General features: G+C 28.7%; 3 protein-coding genes across 4 annotated transcripts; 1 reads left to right on the top strand and 2 right to left on the bottom strand.

Annotated features, from left to right (window-relative positions):
* Nucleotides 1-507: 507 nt before the first annotated feature.
* On the top strand, nucleotides 508-3,118 carry LOC141682445 (uncharacterized). Its single transcript, XM_074487146.1, has 5 exons — nucleotides 508-656; nucleotides 1,904-2,248; nucleotides 2,350-2,427; nucleotides 2,521-2,592; nucleotides 2,740-3,118. The coding sequence occupies exons 1-5, from the start codon at nucleotides 624-626 to the stop codon at nucleotides 2,962-2,964; spliced, it is 753 nt and encodes a 250-aa protein (XP_074343247.1). The 5' UTR covers nucleotides 508-623; the 3' UTR covers nucleotides 2,965-3,118.
* Nucleotides 3,119-3,232: 114 nt separating this feature from the next.
* On the bottom strand, nucleotides 3,233-5,925 carry LOC141682444 (uncharacterized). The gene is made up of 6 exons (XM_074487145.1): nucleotides 5,771-5,925; nucleotides 5,519-5,662; nucleotides 5,268-5,390; nucleotides 4,160-4,411; nucleotides 3,896-4,060; nucleotides 3,233-3,663 (listed from the first exon to the last, which is right to left on the bottom strand). The coding sequence occupies exons 1-6, from the start codon at nucleotides 5,819-5,821 to the stop codon at nucleotides 3,427-3,429; spliced, it is 972 nt and encodes a 323-aa protein (XP_074343246.1). The 5' UTR covers nucleotides 5,822-5,925; the 3' UTR covers nucleotides 3,233-3,426.
* Nucleotides 5,926-6,214: 289 nt separating this feature from the next.
* Nucleotides 6,215-9,306, bottom strand: LOC141684130 (RAN GTPase-activating protein 2-like). 2 transcript variants are annotated; one of them, XM_074488971.1, is made up of 2 exons: nucleotides 9,169-9,306; nucleotides 6,215-8,071 (listed from the first exon to the last, which is right to left on the bottom strand). In XM_074488971.1, exon 2 carries the CDS (start codon nucleotides 8,066-8,068, stop codon nucleotides 6,446-6,448), a length of 1,623 nt encoding a protein of 540 aa, XP_074345072.1. In that variant the 5' UTR covers nucleotides 8,069-8,071; nucleotides 9,169-9,306; the 3' UTR covers nucleotides 6,215-6,445. The 2 variants fall into 2 exon arrangements, with proteins under 2 accessions (XP_074345072.1, XP_074345073.1); XM_074488972.1 differs by having other exon boundaries at nucleotides 6,215-8,076; nucleotides 9,169-9,286.
* Between the last annotated feature and the right edge of the window lie 7,492 nt (nucleotides 9,307-16,798).

Below are 16,798 nucleotides of genomic sequence, written 5' to 3'. Positions count from 1 at the left end.
ATTTTTTATCAAACTTAAATAAAAACAATTTATCTTCGGCTTATATTTAGGGTTCTTTTCAAAATATCCAAGATCAAAAAGTTTTTTTTTTGTAAAATATTATTATTTGAAAAAATTGTAAGAATTTATTGTTTTTAATTTTATTTTAAAAAAAAAATATTCTTTATAAAATATATTTTTTTGCGAATTAATTCAATTTAACTTAAACGAGTTTGTGCAACCATATACATTTGCCATGAAAATGAGATGTCTATTAGATTAATTTTGATTACAAGATATTACAGTATATATTTTTGAAAAAATAGTATAATTATAAAAAAATTAAAAAATTTAATATTTTGATAATTTCTCTTTATATTATTGACATAATATAAAAATAAAATATATTATAAACATATTGACGACTACCTTTTCTATAACATTCATATTTGTACTGTCATTAAATAAAGATCACTAAATAATTATAGTATTGAAAAGTTTAAATACAATATAATCCTAAGTTGCATAGAAAAAGTAAAAAATAAAAATCAGGGTTTTGGTATTTGGGGTATATGTCTGGTCCCTAAAAAGTTGGGAGTATGTATTAAAAAGAAAGAGAAGAGAAGAGAGGGAAGGGATTAAGCATGGCAAATAAAGGCAAAGCAGCAGCAGTAGAGGTAATTTGGTTTTTATTTGTTAATTGATCTGTCCTTTTCGAGATTTTCTATATGTTTTTATTCCATGCATGATGTTTGTGCTTGTTTGTTTTTTATATATTAGGCGATTTAATCATCTTTGTGCCTCTAATCTAACTCGATGTTAGTTTAGGATTCTATGTGTAGTTCTAGATGCATGCTGCACTGGGCAGCAGTTGGATCACAGATTTTAAAGGATCTTATTAAAGAACTTTATTATGATCTATGAGTATAGCATTGGCTTGGTTTACTTGTTAATAAAGAACTTAATTGATGTGGTAAAACAAGAATCCTTGTCAATTTAATATATATCTTAAGTTTACACACAAAAAAACCTTGTCAATTTATACAGGGACCAAGCTTAAATCATCTGTCAGCCTAATAATAGTCTAACTCTAGGGCTTTATGATGATAAACTTATCTGATCTTTCATGTCTATGTTGTGGCTTAAAGTTCCGAGTTTTATTAAAAGAAAACAAGTTATGGAGAAAAGGAGAGAAGAAGTAGTTTCGATTGAGAGTTTTCTAGTAATTGAGATTTCAAGAGAAAGCGAGGAAATACATTTGAAACTTATAGCTTATCAAACTGTATGTTAACTTTTGGTATGGAGTTTAAAAACCTATGAGGTATTCTTAGTTGAGAAATGAGAACTAATGAAGTGACTGGCGGAGGCTTAATTAAAGTTTTAGCTCGTTGCTGATAATTTTATATGCAATTCACTGGAATACTTCAGTTGTAATGCCTGTACTGTGTATGCATAAGGTTTTATTTCTGCAATACCAAATTATCACCCTTCACACTTTCTGGTCTTTGCCTTTTCGACACAGCACTGTTCTTATGTATTAAATCAATGTAACAAATTTTCTACAGATAAGTTACTTGTGTTCTTGGAAATACATAAATAATAAGGTCTGGAAGGAGTTGAAAAAAATCTTATCATTTTATCCAGCTGGTTCTGCATCGTTATATAGGCATTCCTGTAGTAATATATGTATGTTTGTATTGCCTCTTTCTTTTTAATTTTTTTTGGGGGGAGGGGGTGCAATTTATATGCAACATCGTCATTGACGTTTACAGTAGGGAAAGTTATTCTTAATAAGAACAGACTTGAATCTGCTGCCTTTTTTTATGTGCTAGACTGCCCTTTTATGTAGTAATATAGTTCAGGATGTAAAATCTTTTGATCATTACTTGTCATCATTTTGCTAATGAAAATTCTAAATTAGCAGCCTCAAAACACAAATGGTACTAGAGAAGAGAGATCTGAATCCCACATAGAGAAAAACTCTGCTGGCTTATCAGTGAGAAAGAAATCTTTAAAGCCTGGAACTGTGACACCTAGGCGATCCTCGCGTCTTCAAAATTTAATCCAGCCTGCTCAAGATGTAGAGGCAGACGCCAGTGTTGAGCACATTGATCTTGTTGAAAGTGAGATGGACGATGGAACGGATCTTGATAAAGCTGAGAGGGAACTGGAGCCTTTCGTTGAGGAGGCAGAACCAATTCCAGAAGGCAAAAGCTTAGAAGAAAGGGTTGACCAGCTTCTTGAGGATGTTGAATTATTAAAACACAAGGTCTTAAACTAAACTATATATATATATACATATATCATTACTTGTATTCGTGTGCCTTTTCAGTAGCTTAAACTCACCATTTTGAGAAAATTAACGAGTAGGTGAACTTAGAGAACGTCTCAACTAAAGGCTCGGCTTCCCTCAGTTACAAAGGCCTATATATATATTCTCAGAAGAAGGTTATGCTTCTCTTTCTCCTTTTCATTATATTCTGGTAAATGCTCGATAATTGTGTAACTAACTTTGAGTCTTTAATGGTGTATGGTTTTCAGATTGATGCATTGACAAAGGAAAATGTTCAGCTTCAAAATCAGTTACAACTTGCTCAAGCAAAAATCGAAGCGGTATACCTCTTTACTATGCAGAAACAGTATTGTACTTATTTTTTTAATATTTATGCTGAAAACCTATGTGCGCATCAAGTTGCCTCTGCAACATGTTCTTCTGATGATATCATATCGTAGTCACAATTAACATCTACTGTATTGCAGTATGATAATTTGAAGGATGATGTACTGGACAAGTTGAAGGATGTTATAATGGTATCAAATATGAGCAAAACGACTGATGCAGTGGTAAATCTATGTAACAGAGTGCTTGATGGATATTCAGTCCCTTCTGCTTCTAATGAACCGGGCCACACACACGTGACTAGGTCGCCATCTAGAGATGAGCGTCGCAAAAGGGGAAACAAACAGGACGCTATTGCTAAGTAAAATAATATCGCTTAACTTTCTTGGAGGCTCCATATAATTTTAGCATTTTGGGTATTATGAGCTTTACTCATATTGTTCTGAGATTTATTCATGTAATGGTTGCGGACGTAAATTGATCCAGTGTACAATGTTGAAGTTTATGTTTTTAGATGCATCTTTTGACTTATTTTCCTCCACATCATCTTAGAAGATACCCATCCCTTGCGGTGATCTTTCGTGAAGGTCACATTTTAAAAAAAACGTATAAATTGTTGATACCAAGCATGTTGAGTAGGATTAACCAGATATATTAGCAATAGTTAGCTTCTGACTTTGTAAATTAAGAATTCAAAACTTCATTACGTCATTTCACCCTATTTGCTTACAACTAAAATTTCAGCTAAAAATCAGATGCGATGAATGAAATAAACATGAGCTACTATGAACTTCATAGCAACCTCGTCCAGTATATTTCCTGCTACCTCATTTCAATTTCTTTATATCTTCACTTCCCTCTTTAAGTAGGACAGATGGGGGGGATGAAAACTCCAAACACAAACCCCTGATTTCGTCGTGTTCAAAAGATTCCGAAAGGTCCTGGGAGGTGAGCTGGTGGTACTCTACAAGCTGATTTAGGCATTCGTTCTCCCTAGTTAAATTTGTATTTTCAGTTGCCAGCCTGGACTTTTCAGCGAGAAGTGCCTCCATTTGTAGCCTCATCTGATCAAATATACATTACTGTTAGAACATGATCGCACAGGGCTAAGAGACTGGGCAAAAATTTGAGCCCAGGGCCTCCAAACTTCAAGAGCCCTGATTTTAAGAATCACACGTACACAAAATTTTAACTTCGGATTTTTTTTTGGCTCAGGGCGGGTCCTGAATGCATGAACTATTCTGAACATGTTACATGCATATATCTGGTTTCAACAGTTAAGTGATTATAACTTACCATATCATCTTCCTCAGGCCGAAGTCCGTCAGTATATCCATCTCGGAATCTTCCATTTTCCTCCTCTAGAAGAGCACACCGTTGTTGCATGAAACATAAATCTGATTTTACCGATCTTAGCTCTCTTGCAAGAGAGGCAGCTTTATTTGCCATGACAATTGCGATCTTCAGAATAATAATGAACAATTTAAGTAAAATGACATATATATTATATGATCAACAAAGTTTATAAAAAGAAGACATGGAGCAACATATGAAACTTACGTTCTTGCATTTTTTGAACTTCCCCAATTCTTTAAGACCTTGCCGATCTTCTGTCACTGTATTATCCTCTCCTTCGTTCTCAGCACGTTCTTGTGAATCTACTTTTCTTTTTAATCCTCTACTACTTCCATTAGTCTCTTCCTCTTTTTCTTCTTGTTTATCTTTTAATTGTTTTTCTTCAGTTTCTGTGTTCTCCAGGGTGCTGTGAACTATTTCAGATAATGTAGGTTGTCTACTAAGATCCCTTGCTCCCTAAAAAATAACACAATGAGAAAGAAGCAAGGCAAAAAAGTAACTAGTTGAAGAGAAAGCCGGTGTGCCCTTAAATTCACAATGATCCTTCTTTATGTTTGGGGTAAGTGATAGAGCATCCAAGGGAACCAAATCAGATTTAACTTATAAGGCTATTGTTTGCAAGTCCAAACTAAGAAAATTTATTGGTTCAATGACAGGGAGTTTTGGACTAAAAACTAGGAAGTTACCGAAAGGGAAAGGCAAAATACTCAAATTTGTAAAAACAACTTCTAACTATATGTTTAACCTTTTTCTTCTCAAAAGTACATATCCAGATATTCTACTAAAATGCTGCAATTCAATATCAAGTTCAGTTCACAGCAAATGTTAGACGGATGTGACCTCATTAAGTTATTTAGTTCTCAGAATTTGATGCATCTGATCGTATTAGACCAATAAACATAACTGAAATGATGAGAAAGAATGCTTACTACACTCACTTATCATCCTACAATACTCGGATGGATGATCTCGACACTATCGTTGGTTCTCAACCTCAAACCTTGTATTTAGTTTAGGTTCTTATGTCACAATGAGAAATGTTACAGGGCCAAATGAGCTTCCAAATGCAGTAAAAATGATGAAATATTTTTCCATATGAACATATACTAACTAAATGTGTGTGTATTTTTCTCATCATACATCATTATTAAGTCATCATAAATGAATTCGGAGCTCATCCAGGATCCAATTTGGACATGTACAGTACAAATATAATACTCTATACAATAAACATCGCAACATAGCTTTTTAGTTCTTAGAAATTTAATGTTAATTGAAGTGTGAGAGATAAATAGCACAAAGATTTATAAACCTGAAGGGCAAATGTGATATTAGCAGACAACTGAGACAGAGAACTAGAAACAGAGTCAAATCCTTTAAGCAACAGCAACGCGTCCTCTTTCATTCGCTTTGCTCGATTCGATCTTTCACCATTCTACAAACAAAAATTGAAAGCACCCCGTTTCCTCATTTTAGTGATGAGATTCACAAGATTTAAGTCTGCTTCAAAAAATAGGTCAAAATAAAAAATCTTAGTAAATGCAATAGAGATAACAATTTTACGGATAGAGCTGTTAGAGGTTGATCAACAGAGCTGTGATTCTCCAGAATCGTATCAACACGGTCACGTAGAGAGCTCCACAAACGCTTCTCTGAAGATGGGCTGGACACGGGAGATGAGGATTCCATGACTCTTGTAGAATTTTTCTGTAATTGGAGGCCAGTAAATAGAGATAGCAATTTATTAATAAAAGCATAAAACGAGTCGAATATACTAACTAGTTGTAGTAATAGGAAGATGAAAATGAGAATTACCTTGTGTAGCACAACTGGAGAAGCTAAATCCACTGAATCTGAAGCTGCCATTATTGTTAAAGATTGCTTGTTGGGGGGAGTTTAAAGATAGATAATGAATAAGACAATGCAACGGCTAGTTTTTAAAGGTATTGAGACCAAAGTGCAATTGCTTAGTTCAAGACTAGCCACACTTTAACATGTTTGTACATTTGAATGCCATTTTAGTTTCTAAAAATAAATTAGTCTGATACATTTATTTTTCAGTCAATGTAATCTGATTCAAGATTTTCATAAACATATATAGTTACATAATTTATTTCACCTGAATTGTCATTTTTAAAATAGATTGCTGGAGTAAAAGACACTGGGTCTTTTAGATGAAATGCCAGTACCCCTGAGGAGATTTTTAAGCTAGCTATTAGTAAACCATTTTAGCCAAGAGAATAGTACAAAAAAACCAAATAAAAAGAACCAGATAGTCACCAGCTCTACTTAAAGCTTACAGCAAATTAAGGAAAATACCAAGTCTTAAGAGATGACTACAGTCTACATAACAAGATTATGCTTCCTACTAGTCTACTTCAATATGAGACTATTACAACAGTTGCAAGCCGAGCTTTTTGCTTAAACAAGTCTGTTTAAATAAGAAAGAAGCAGGAATAATAATATGCCAAGATGGCTAACAAATTGTAACTAATCATCATGCTTAATTTCAAGACCCTTGAGTTTGGAGCCAAGTTCGTCATCTTCATCTTCATTGCTCGCACCATCTTCATCCTCCTCATTGTCATCTTCTCCTTCAGGATCATTGTCATCCAATGGACCCAATTTAGCAGGGGAACTTTTAAATATAACTTTAACCTCATCAACGCCTTCATCAGAAATGAAATTCCCGTCAATGTTCAGCAGCTGAAACCCGGGTTTGACCACAACAATCTGAGCCAAGGCCCTAGCACCAACCCTTCTAATGGCGTTTGTGCTCAAATCAACTTCCTTTAGTTGGGCATGCCCCTGCTCCAGAGCCTGAGCAAGTAAAATAGCACCATCATCCTTCAGTTCATTCTCTGACAAGTTCAGTTTAGTTATTGAGTCCCCTGCAGCTATTAAGCTTGCCAAAGCAGGAGCCGCTTTTGCAGTGATGTCATTTCCGGCCATCTCCAGAACTTGAAGTGAAGTGGCAGATTTTTTGAGAGCTTCGGCGAGAGCAATAACTCCTTCATCCTCCAGATTGAGGTAACTCAGGTAAACTTCAATGAGATTGCCAAATCCAGGTAGGGTTTTGCTCAAAGCAAGTCCAGCTTCAACACCAAACATATTGTCACGCAAGTCAAGTTTTTTTATATGGGTACATACCTTAAGTGCTTCAGCTAAAGCAACTCCCCCTTCAGATCCCACCCTAGTGGAAGAACACCTAAAATCTTCCAACAACGGGGAATTTCTCACTAGTTGTGAGATAGCAATTGCACCTTCGTCGCCCGTCATGTTATTATGAAACTGGAGGACCTTCAGCTTCTCAGTTGAAGGGATCAATTCACACACTGCTTGAGCAGCTTCCTCAGAGATACCATCATTCATCAAATAAAGCTCCTCCAATTTTCCCTGCGACTTCAACAGGCTCCCAAATGCCCTTACACCCTTTTCCCCCAACGCATTATCAGAAAGATTTAAATACCTCAGTTCACAACCATCCAAAACAGATGAAAATATGGTCATGACTTCAAGAGCTTCTGTCTCAGGCCTTCCTGCAACAAAATCTGAAAGATCAACTTCTGTTAATTGATCCTTGAGAGCTGATAAATATTCTTCAGCAACACGAGCAGCATCTAATCCGAAACTTCTGTTGCTAAAACATATCTTTGTGTATTTACTTCCAGGCTCCCCCAGTGGCTTCAACAGTTCAGTAGCCTCCTCGCCTTCAATAAAGGCTCGGCGATCTCCAGATATATCAAAAAAGGTATTTTGAGATTCTGCAACTTCCTCAGATTTGACAGCTTCTCCATTCTCTTTTGGCTGAGGACCTCTTTTGATTACTTCCAGCATAAGCTTGCTGGATTCTTTAGCATAAAGTTGCACTGCCGAGCTTCCATCGCCATCCGGCTCCTTCTCAAAGTGCTGGTTTGCGGCCTCATATGCCACAGTTTCTATTTTCTTAGCATCTTCTTCTGCTTCTACTTTATCAAGAAGACCATACTTCCTAGATAAAATGGATGGAGTCGTAAGATTCTTGGTCATTCGCTCTACAAGCATTAGCCTTGTACTTTGGCTTGGGGGCCACAATTTGATAGAAATTGTGCGATTTCGAGGTGCAGTATCCATAACCTGATCTCAACAATCAGAAACAAAGTAGGAGATTATAATAACCGCCAATCAAATTGTCATTTTTTTAAATAAAGAAAAAAGAAGAAGAATAAGTAGGCAAGCAACCAAGCCCTGAAACAACAATTCCTATAGTTTTTTAAAATGTGCTCGGCTGGTTTCATATGAGTTCCTCTTACCATGTTGACGGGTGACATGTACTAATCACATTATCACAATTCGCAACTACAATTAGCACTTTGCAGACAAGACATAAACAAAATACAAAAGACCTGACCATTAGAATTGCAAAAATTATATTATTGAAAGGTGTAGTAATACACCAATAAATTTAAACTTTTGGCAAGAATTCCTAAACCCATACGGACAAAAAAAGGTACAACCTTTAAAAAATGCAAATCAAGGACATAGTGCAGATGCTTCCAAACTCTAATGCACGAGAACAGATACGACTTTGAAAGTGGCAAATTACACATACAAACCAGGGAAACACATGTCTGACTTGGTTGGGACCTTCCCAGAGACATTGTTTATGTTCCATAGCCTTCAAATATTATATATGATGGTATTGAAATAAATAAAACTATACAAATTGCACGAAGTTAAAAGCACAAGTAAGAAGAAAAAACATAAACGGAGAAAAGTATTAAACATAAGTTATCGAGGTTAAATACACTTTGGAATGATAAAAAAGCCTAATTTTATCAAGATTACTAATTTACGGAGTAATCTCTATCTAGGTTCGACAGTAATTTGAAATTAAACAGCTACCACATAAATCTAAACATTTCGCAATTGCATATCAAACGAAACCCCATAACTTACATTCCGTAAAACTTAATATCAAATCAACAAAACAAGACACAGCATCCAACAATTCAAGAACAGGTATACAATATTCAACACAGATTCTAGCATATACAATCTCAGCAAAAAGGGATACACACAGAAAAAGCAGAATTATTATAATCAGGGCAAAAATGTGCATAAAGATCTGACCTTTAATCGAAAAATAGAGCAAAAAAGAACAGATCTGTAAAAATAGAGATACAAGATAGATACAAAAAATGCATCGAATGAGAAAAATTAAGGATACTTACAATGAGATGGGGGAGAGATGAAACGGTAGAGAGAGAGAGAGGATGAGGGAGAAAAGCGCAACCCTAGAGTGGGTAGTGTGGTGGCGGAAGGAGCGTTTTAATTTTCAAATGCTTTGGGGGAAAATGGAGATGGATAAATGCTGAATATTTATATAAGTATACTTTGTTGTGTATCAAACTTTTTTAAAAAATTGGAGAAATTTACTAGGAAAAAGTTACAATTTTTTTTTCAATGTTTGACCCTTTAAAATAAAATAACTTAAAACTCGTACGATGCACGGATCGCATAGACTTTTTTTTAATATTAAATAATTTTTAAAAAAAATATTTTAAATTCAATTCTTAATTTTGTTCATTTAGAACTTTAAATGATATGAATTGATAATAATTGTATTAGTAGACATATATGTTCAAAACTTTTTAAAACATCTAAACTAATTTAAAGTGATAGAATTGGTAGAAATAATATAATTATAACGAAATTATTATTTTATTGAGGATAAAAATATAATGTCTCCATTATGTTGGGAGCTTAAAAAAATATTATTTTAGCATGATGATTACTTAATCGATTAACTATAATTCTATAAAAAAATATTTGAAAAAAAACAATATTACTAATTGAACAATATAGTTTTATTGATAATTTTATATGTATTTTTAAAAAATTAATATTTATGTTTTAATTAAAATTTAATTTTTTAGTTCACATCAATAGGATACGAATTTTACTTAGTCTAATATAAATTTGATTTATCTCAGATCATTGGTTTACATTATTTTATTTTAGCCTGATGCCCAATACACCGATCAAATCAAACTAATTATTTTTAGTTTAATTTTAATTTTTTTTAAGTCTCGATCAATAAGATAATTTTGTTTTAGACTGAATAATTATTATATATGATTTTATTTTTGTTGGTTGAATTGTATTTTCATTTTAGTTTTATGTTAGTCTGAATCGATTGTATAATGTATTTTTTTATATTAGATAAATAACATATATTATTTTATTTATCCAAATTCATTAGTATAATTTATTTAGGAGTATTGATAGTATTGTTATTTTATCTTAGCTCGAGTCACGTGATATATCAACTAAATCTTAATAATTATATTTAGTTTGCTTAAATTTAATTTAGCCTGAAGTAAAATAATATAGAACTCGATATGAACTAAAATATAAATTGGTAGAAGAAGTTGAATTTAATATATATTATAATGATATAGAGTTCGTTATAAAATATAATTGAAATTGGTAAATCAATCGAAGAAGTTGACTTCGATATCAATTAGAAATAGAATTGATCGACCCAGTAATTAGAATTAGAATAATTAAGGGTAATTAAGTAATTTCAACAAGTTTCGACCGACCGACTACCAAACTTTTAATGTTTCGTCTATTATAATATAGTACATATGCTTTTTTTCTTTTTTATATTTCTTGTCTGATTTTGATTATTCTGAAATTATGAACAATAAATATGTATTAAAATCGAGAAATTTAAAAAATCTTTCTCTCGTTAAACATATTTACTCCAATGAACCGCTCTCTCATTATTCACAAATCTAATATCATAAAATTATATTATTTTAATAATTAATGATCAATGTAATATTTTTCCTATATTATAATATATATAAAAAAATGTGAAAATTATATAAATAGTCGTCTTCTTCTTTACATAAGTATAGTAATATAATGATATAATAATTTTTAAAAATATTAACAAAACATATTTATAAACACTTGTCTTTGTAATATTTCAGAGGCTAAAAATTAAAAGGAAAATTTTATGAAAATATAATATAGTAAGTTGATTTTAGGAGAAATAGGAGAAATATTATTAAAAAGAGTATTTAGAAATATATCAAGATGGTAAGTTGATTTAAAAAAAATGAGAAGTTTTAGGAGAATACGTTGGTAATTTGATTTTAAAAATCTTAATGGATAATGTTGTAGGAACTTTAGGAGAATATGGATATTAAAAATGATGATAAATATATTTATAAATACTTGTTTGTATAATATTTCATAGGCTATAAATGAAAAGAAAAATTTTAGGAAAATATAATTTACCCGTTTGAGAAATTTTAAAATAAGTAACTTATTAATTAAAATGAACAAGTGACTTAGAAGTGAGAAGTAAGTAAATACTTATAAGTTATATAAATGTTTGGATAATTTTACTTATATGTAAGATTTTTTTTAACTTAAATGAATAAAAATAAATCATTTTTAAATATATTTATCTTAATTCATGAATTTTAAATTAGAGTGAAATTTAAAACATATATTTAAGAACTTAAGTTAATAAAAAGCGAAAAATCAAAATAAGTTGAGAAAAAATAAGTCGTTTATAACATTCAATTTATTAAATTATAAATCAAACTTATAAGTTGGGTCAATAAATATTTATCGATAAGTTGTTGCCGACTTATAAGATTATTAGTAACTTAAGCACACAGGGAGTAGGAATATAGTAAGTTGATTTTAGGAGAAATAGAAGAAATTGTATTAAAAAGAAAATTTAGAAGAATATCACGATGGTAAGTTGATTTAAAAAAAAAGTAGCAGTTTCAGAAATTTTTTATGATTGTAAGTTGATTTCAATAAGTTTAATGGAATATATTATAGAAACTTTATAAGAATATTACGAATGATGAGAATATATTTAAAAGAATACATTTAAGAGAATAAAGAGTAATTGTAATTTTTGATATTTATTATCTCAAAAAATTGTGAAAATTAGAAAAAATAGAATGAGACGATTTTAGATGCGCCACCTAACCGCCCATGTCTTTTCCTATATAAAAGTATATATATATATATTGATTATTCAATTTTTTCAAAAATCGTCCGATAAATCAGTGTCACAACGGGTCAGTTTCGTTTTCTTAAATCTGTAATCATGGATATTTGTAAAGGAAAAAAAAGATTTATAACATTATGCCATGCTGAAATGAACATTTTTTTAATTTTTTTTGATATTTAGTTATATTTTTAGCTTCGTAATTGTTAGTCTATTAAACTAAAACTCAAACATTATATTCACAAAATAAAATAAAAACATAAAAAATTGTATTTATAAGAACATATAAAATGTGTTGCGTATGTGGCATTTTTCTAATATTTTACTTATATTATTCTAAAAATAATAACTATGTAAATGCATTAACGTCAAATTATCAACATAAATTTCAAAGTAAATGTTCATGTAATTATGTAAAAAAAAGTAAAATGTTATTTTCAATACTATTTTTTTTTCAGAGTAAAATAAATTTCAAAAGATAAAATGGTCTCTCCTGCATTAACAATCAAAGTCCCGAAAAAATTGATAGTTCCCCAAAAAGTATTTCAAAAACGATTTCAAAATGATAAATTATCGTTATATTATTGATTATTTTCTCATTAATAATATAAAACACTCGTATATATACGATTATAACGAATAAAATCACCTAATATATCATTTTGAAACATGTTTAAAACCATTTTTAGGACTGCTCCGAACAAAATGAATGCATGCGATGATTCGGTATTTTCACCATTTTTTACTATGAGGAAACATTTCCCAAAAAGTAAGTGATTTTAAAACGAAGTCATTTTAATGAAATCAAAACCGTGCTAAAATAGGGCCGGCTATGTGGGTTGGATTTTGGATTGGGCCGAGTTCCTTAATGAGATCCATATATATTAACATGATTTTCGGCGGATAGGACCAAAAAATAGTATTTACATAAATGAATAATGTTATCATGTTTGGTACGACGGTGCGATTGTAATTAGGTGCAGGGTGCACCAGCCAAACCGAACACTTCGCACTTTGTCCTTATGACTTATCCTTACGTAAACTCTCATAATTTACATGAAAATTGAATAAACGAGTTTGTATTTGATTTTTGACAACCAAACATTTCGATTAATTCGATCATATAGTCTGGTACTACCATAGTGGCGTACAATTTGTACATAAATTTAAATAATTTAGAGTAAATTCAACAATGTCCTAATTCAAGTTTTATATATTAGCTTTCTACCCCTGCAATGCACGAGAAATTTTTAATAATATTTTTAATGTGTTTGTTACATATAAATTTTATTATTATATTTTGTTTTGAACTTTTATTTAAAACTTTATATCAATTTTCCTTACACAAATATTTTTTTTGTCATAAATGGTGTTAGGTATTACTTATATAAATTACTATTTACTATTTATATTTACTATTTATTTTATTGAATATACGGTTTTCACTTGTATTTAATATAAATAATGTTATTATTTCTTTTTATTAATTGATTACAGGCACATGATTTTATTAGATTTACATTCAATTTGAAATTTTAATAGTTTTATTATTATTATTACTATTATTATTATATTTCTTTCTCGTTTTAATGTTTTATGAGATTGATGATGTACTATAAATTTAATTTTTTAAGAGAAACAATATACACGTAATATTTATACCTAAATATGATGTAAATGGGTTTTTTATATTATAAGATAAAAAAATTATCTATTCAACAATATTTTAAATCAAACTTCCACATTTCAATTTTTTGTAAAAAATGATATTATTTTAGCCCGATTAACAAATAATTTCTTAATTTTTATTTATATTTATTTTTATCAAGATAATTGTTGCTTTTATTACACACATATATAACATAATAATTATTTTTTTATTTTATATTTATAGTTCAATTTCTTAATTACTTATTTATTGTGTTTATTATACAATTTATTAACTATTATAATAGTATAATAGAATAAATAAAATAAATATATTATACTTTGAAATTAACAAATATTAAAATTTTATTATTTTTACTCAATATAATGTTAGTACAAACCAAAGCCTGTGGCTTGTGTGTGATGTAGATAGCTAATTTTAGTTTTTAAATGACCTTATTGATCCTGAAAACCAAACCATCTATCCCCACCATTTTAAGTCTTACACTAATTATATATAGGATATAAATATTTCAATTTTATTAATTGTTGTCAACTATTATACAAATTTCTTGTTACATTTCTATTTACATGAAATTTAATTATGTGATAATTGTTTTATTTGTATTATTATCTCAATTTTCATACAGATATAAAAATAAAGTCATATAATTTATATTGTTATAACTTTTATGTATTCCATATTTAATATAAATAGTATTATTATTTTAATTTTTAAAATTATACAAATTTCTAGTTACATTTCTATTTACATGAAATTTAATTATGTGCTAATTGTTTTACTTGTATTATTATCCCAATTTTCACACAGATATAAAAATAAAGTCATATAATTTATATTGTTGTAAATTTTATGTATTCCATATTTAATATAAATAGTATTATTATTTCAATTTTTAAAATTGTTTGACAACTTTTATATAAATTTCTAGTTGCATTTCTATTTATATAAATTATCTTCGCTTCTATTTACTATTTATTTTATTGAATATACGGTTTTCACTTGTATTTAATATAAATAATGTTATTATTTCTTTTTGTTAATTGATTACAGGCACATAATTTTATTAGATTTACATTCAATTTGAAATTATAATAGTTTTATTATTATTATTATTATTATTATATTTCTTTCTCGTTTTAATGTTTTATGGGATTGATGATGTACTCTAAATTTAATTTTTTAAAAGAAACAATATACACGTAATATTTATACCTAAATATGATGTAAATGGGTTTTTTATATTATAAGATAAAAAAAAATATCTATTCAACAATATTTTAAATCAAACTTGCACATTTCAATTTTTTGTAAAAAATGATATTATTTTAGCCCGATTAATAAATAATTTCTTAATTTTTATTTATATTTATTTTTATCAAGATAATTGTTACTTTTATTACACACACATATATAACATAATAATTATTTTATTAGTTTATATTTATAGTTCAATTTCTTAATTACTTATTTATTGTGTTTATTATACAATTTATTAACTATTATAATAGTATAATAGAATAAATAAAATAAATATATTATATTTTGAAATTAACAAATATTAAAATTTTATTATTTTTACTCAATATAATGTTAGTACAACCCAAGAGCCTGTGGCTTGTGTGTTATGTAGATAACTAATTTTAGTTTTTAAATGACCTTATTAATCCTAAAGACCAAACCATCTAACCCCACTATTTTAATTCTTACACTAATTATATATAGGATATAAATATTTCAATTTTTTTAATTGTTGTCAACTATTATACAAATTTCTAGTTACATTTCTATTTACATGAAATTTAATTATGTGCTAATTGTTTTACTTGTATTATTATCCCAATTTTCATACAGATATAAAAATAAAGTCATATAATTTATATTGTTGTAACATTTATGTATTCCATATTTAATATAAATAGTATTATTATTTCAATTTTTAAAATTATACAAATTTCTAGTTACATTTCTATTTACATGAAATTTAATTATGTGCTAATTGTTTTACTTGTATTATTATCCCAATTTTCTTACACATATAAAAATAAAGTCATATAATTTATATTGTTGTAACTTTTATGTATTCCATATTTAATATAAATAGTATTATTATTTCAATTTTTAAAATTGTTTGCCAATTTTTATATAAATTTCTAGTTGCATTTCTATTTACATAAAATTTGATCATGTGTTATTTCTTTAACTTGTATTATAATCCTAATTTTCATACACATATAAAAATAAAGTCATATAATTTATATTGTTGTAACTTTTATGTATTTCAAGTGGTGTCCTTTTTTCATATTTTTTAAATTTAATAAAAAATTCTTTCTTTTATTTTTATTTATACAAAATATATCTTCCTATTATTTTTCCTTTATAACCAAATATTAAAAAACACCCTTGACCATATTATAACTTTTATCTAAGTTGTTATATTATAATTTTCCGTATAAGTTAATAGCATACATTAAACATATTAGGGAATTAATTTTTTTTTCAAAAGAGTGTTAACACCTGGTGAGCCTTTATTAGATGTTAGTTAAGTTTAGTTGTTTAGTTAAACATAGCGTACCATATGATCTCCTTTACTCTAATTATATATAAGAATATAATAACATAAAATATTATATTCTAGTAACTGTGAACATGTTTGAGTAAATTCATCTCTTACAATGTGCCTTATTCTTACTATATATTTAATATTTTATTATTAAAAATTCATTTCATCATTAAAAAATTATTAAATAGTAGGGAGAGAAAGAGAGTGTTCATGAAAGTTTATTATAAAATATAAGAGTAAGTCCAACGCGTGCCTTATACGATGTCCTAAATCAAAATATGGGGCATTTGACAAAAAAAGTAATTCCAACAGTCCTAGTGATACTTTATATCACCACTTGAACCTTATTTTTAAAGCACATCTTCCCTTGTAAGTTAGTTTACAATAAACTTTCATGAACACACTATTTTTTTCTCTACTATTTATTATTTTTAATGATAAAATAATTTTTTAATAATAAAATATTGAAGATATATTAAGAAAAAGGCACATTGTTGTAGATGAATTTAATTAAACATGTCCTAAGTTACTAAAAAAATATTTTTCTAATGAATAGAATCCAGGTTTTACAATTGCTACGAAAGA

Source organism: Apium graveolens, chromosome 9, assembly GCF_009905375.1.
Source record: "Apium graveolens cultivar Ventura chromosome 9, ASM990537v1, whole genome shotgun sequence".
NCBI classification, from domain to species: domain Eukaryota; kingdom Viridiplantae; phylum Streptophyta; class Magnoliopsida; order Apiales; family Apiaceae; genus Apium; species Apium graveolens.
Note: the sequence above shows the minus strand (reverse complement) of the source record. Positions and strands in the feature narration are given on the sequence as shown.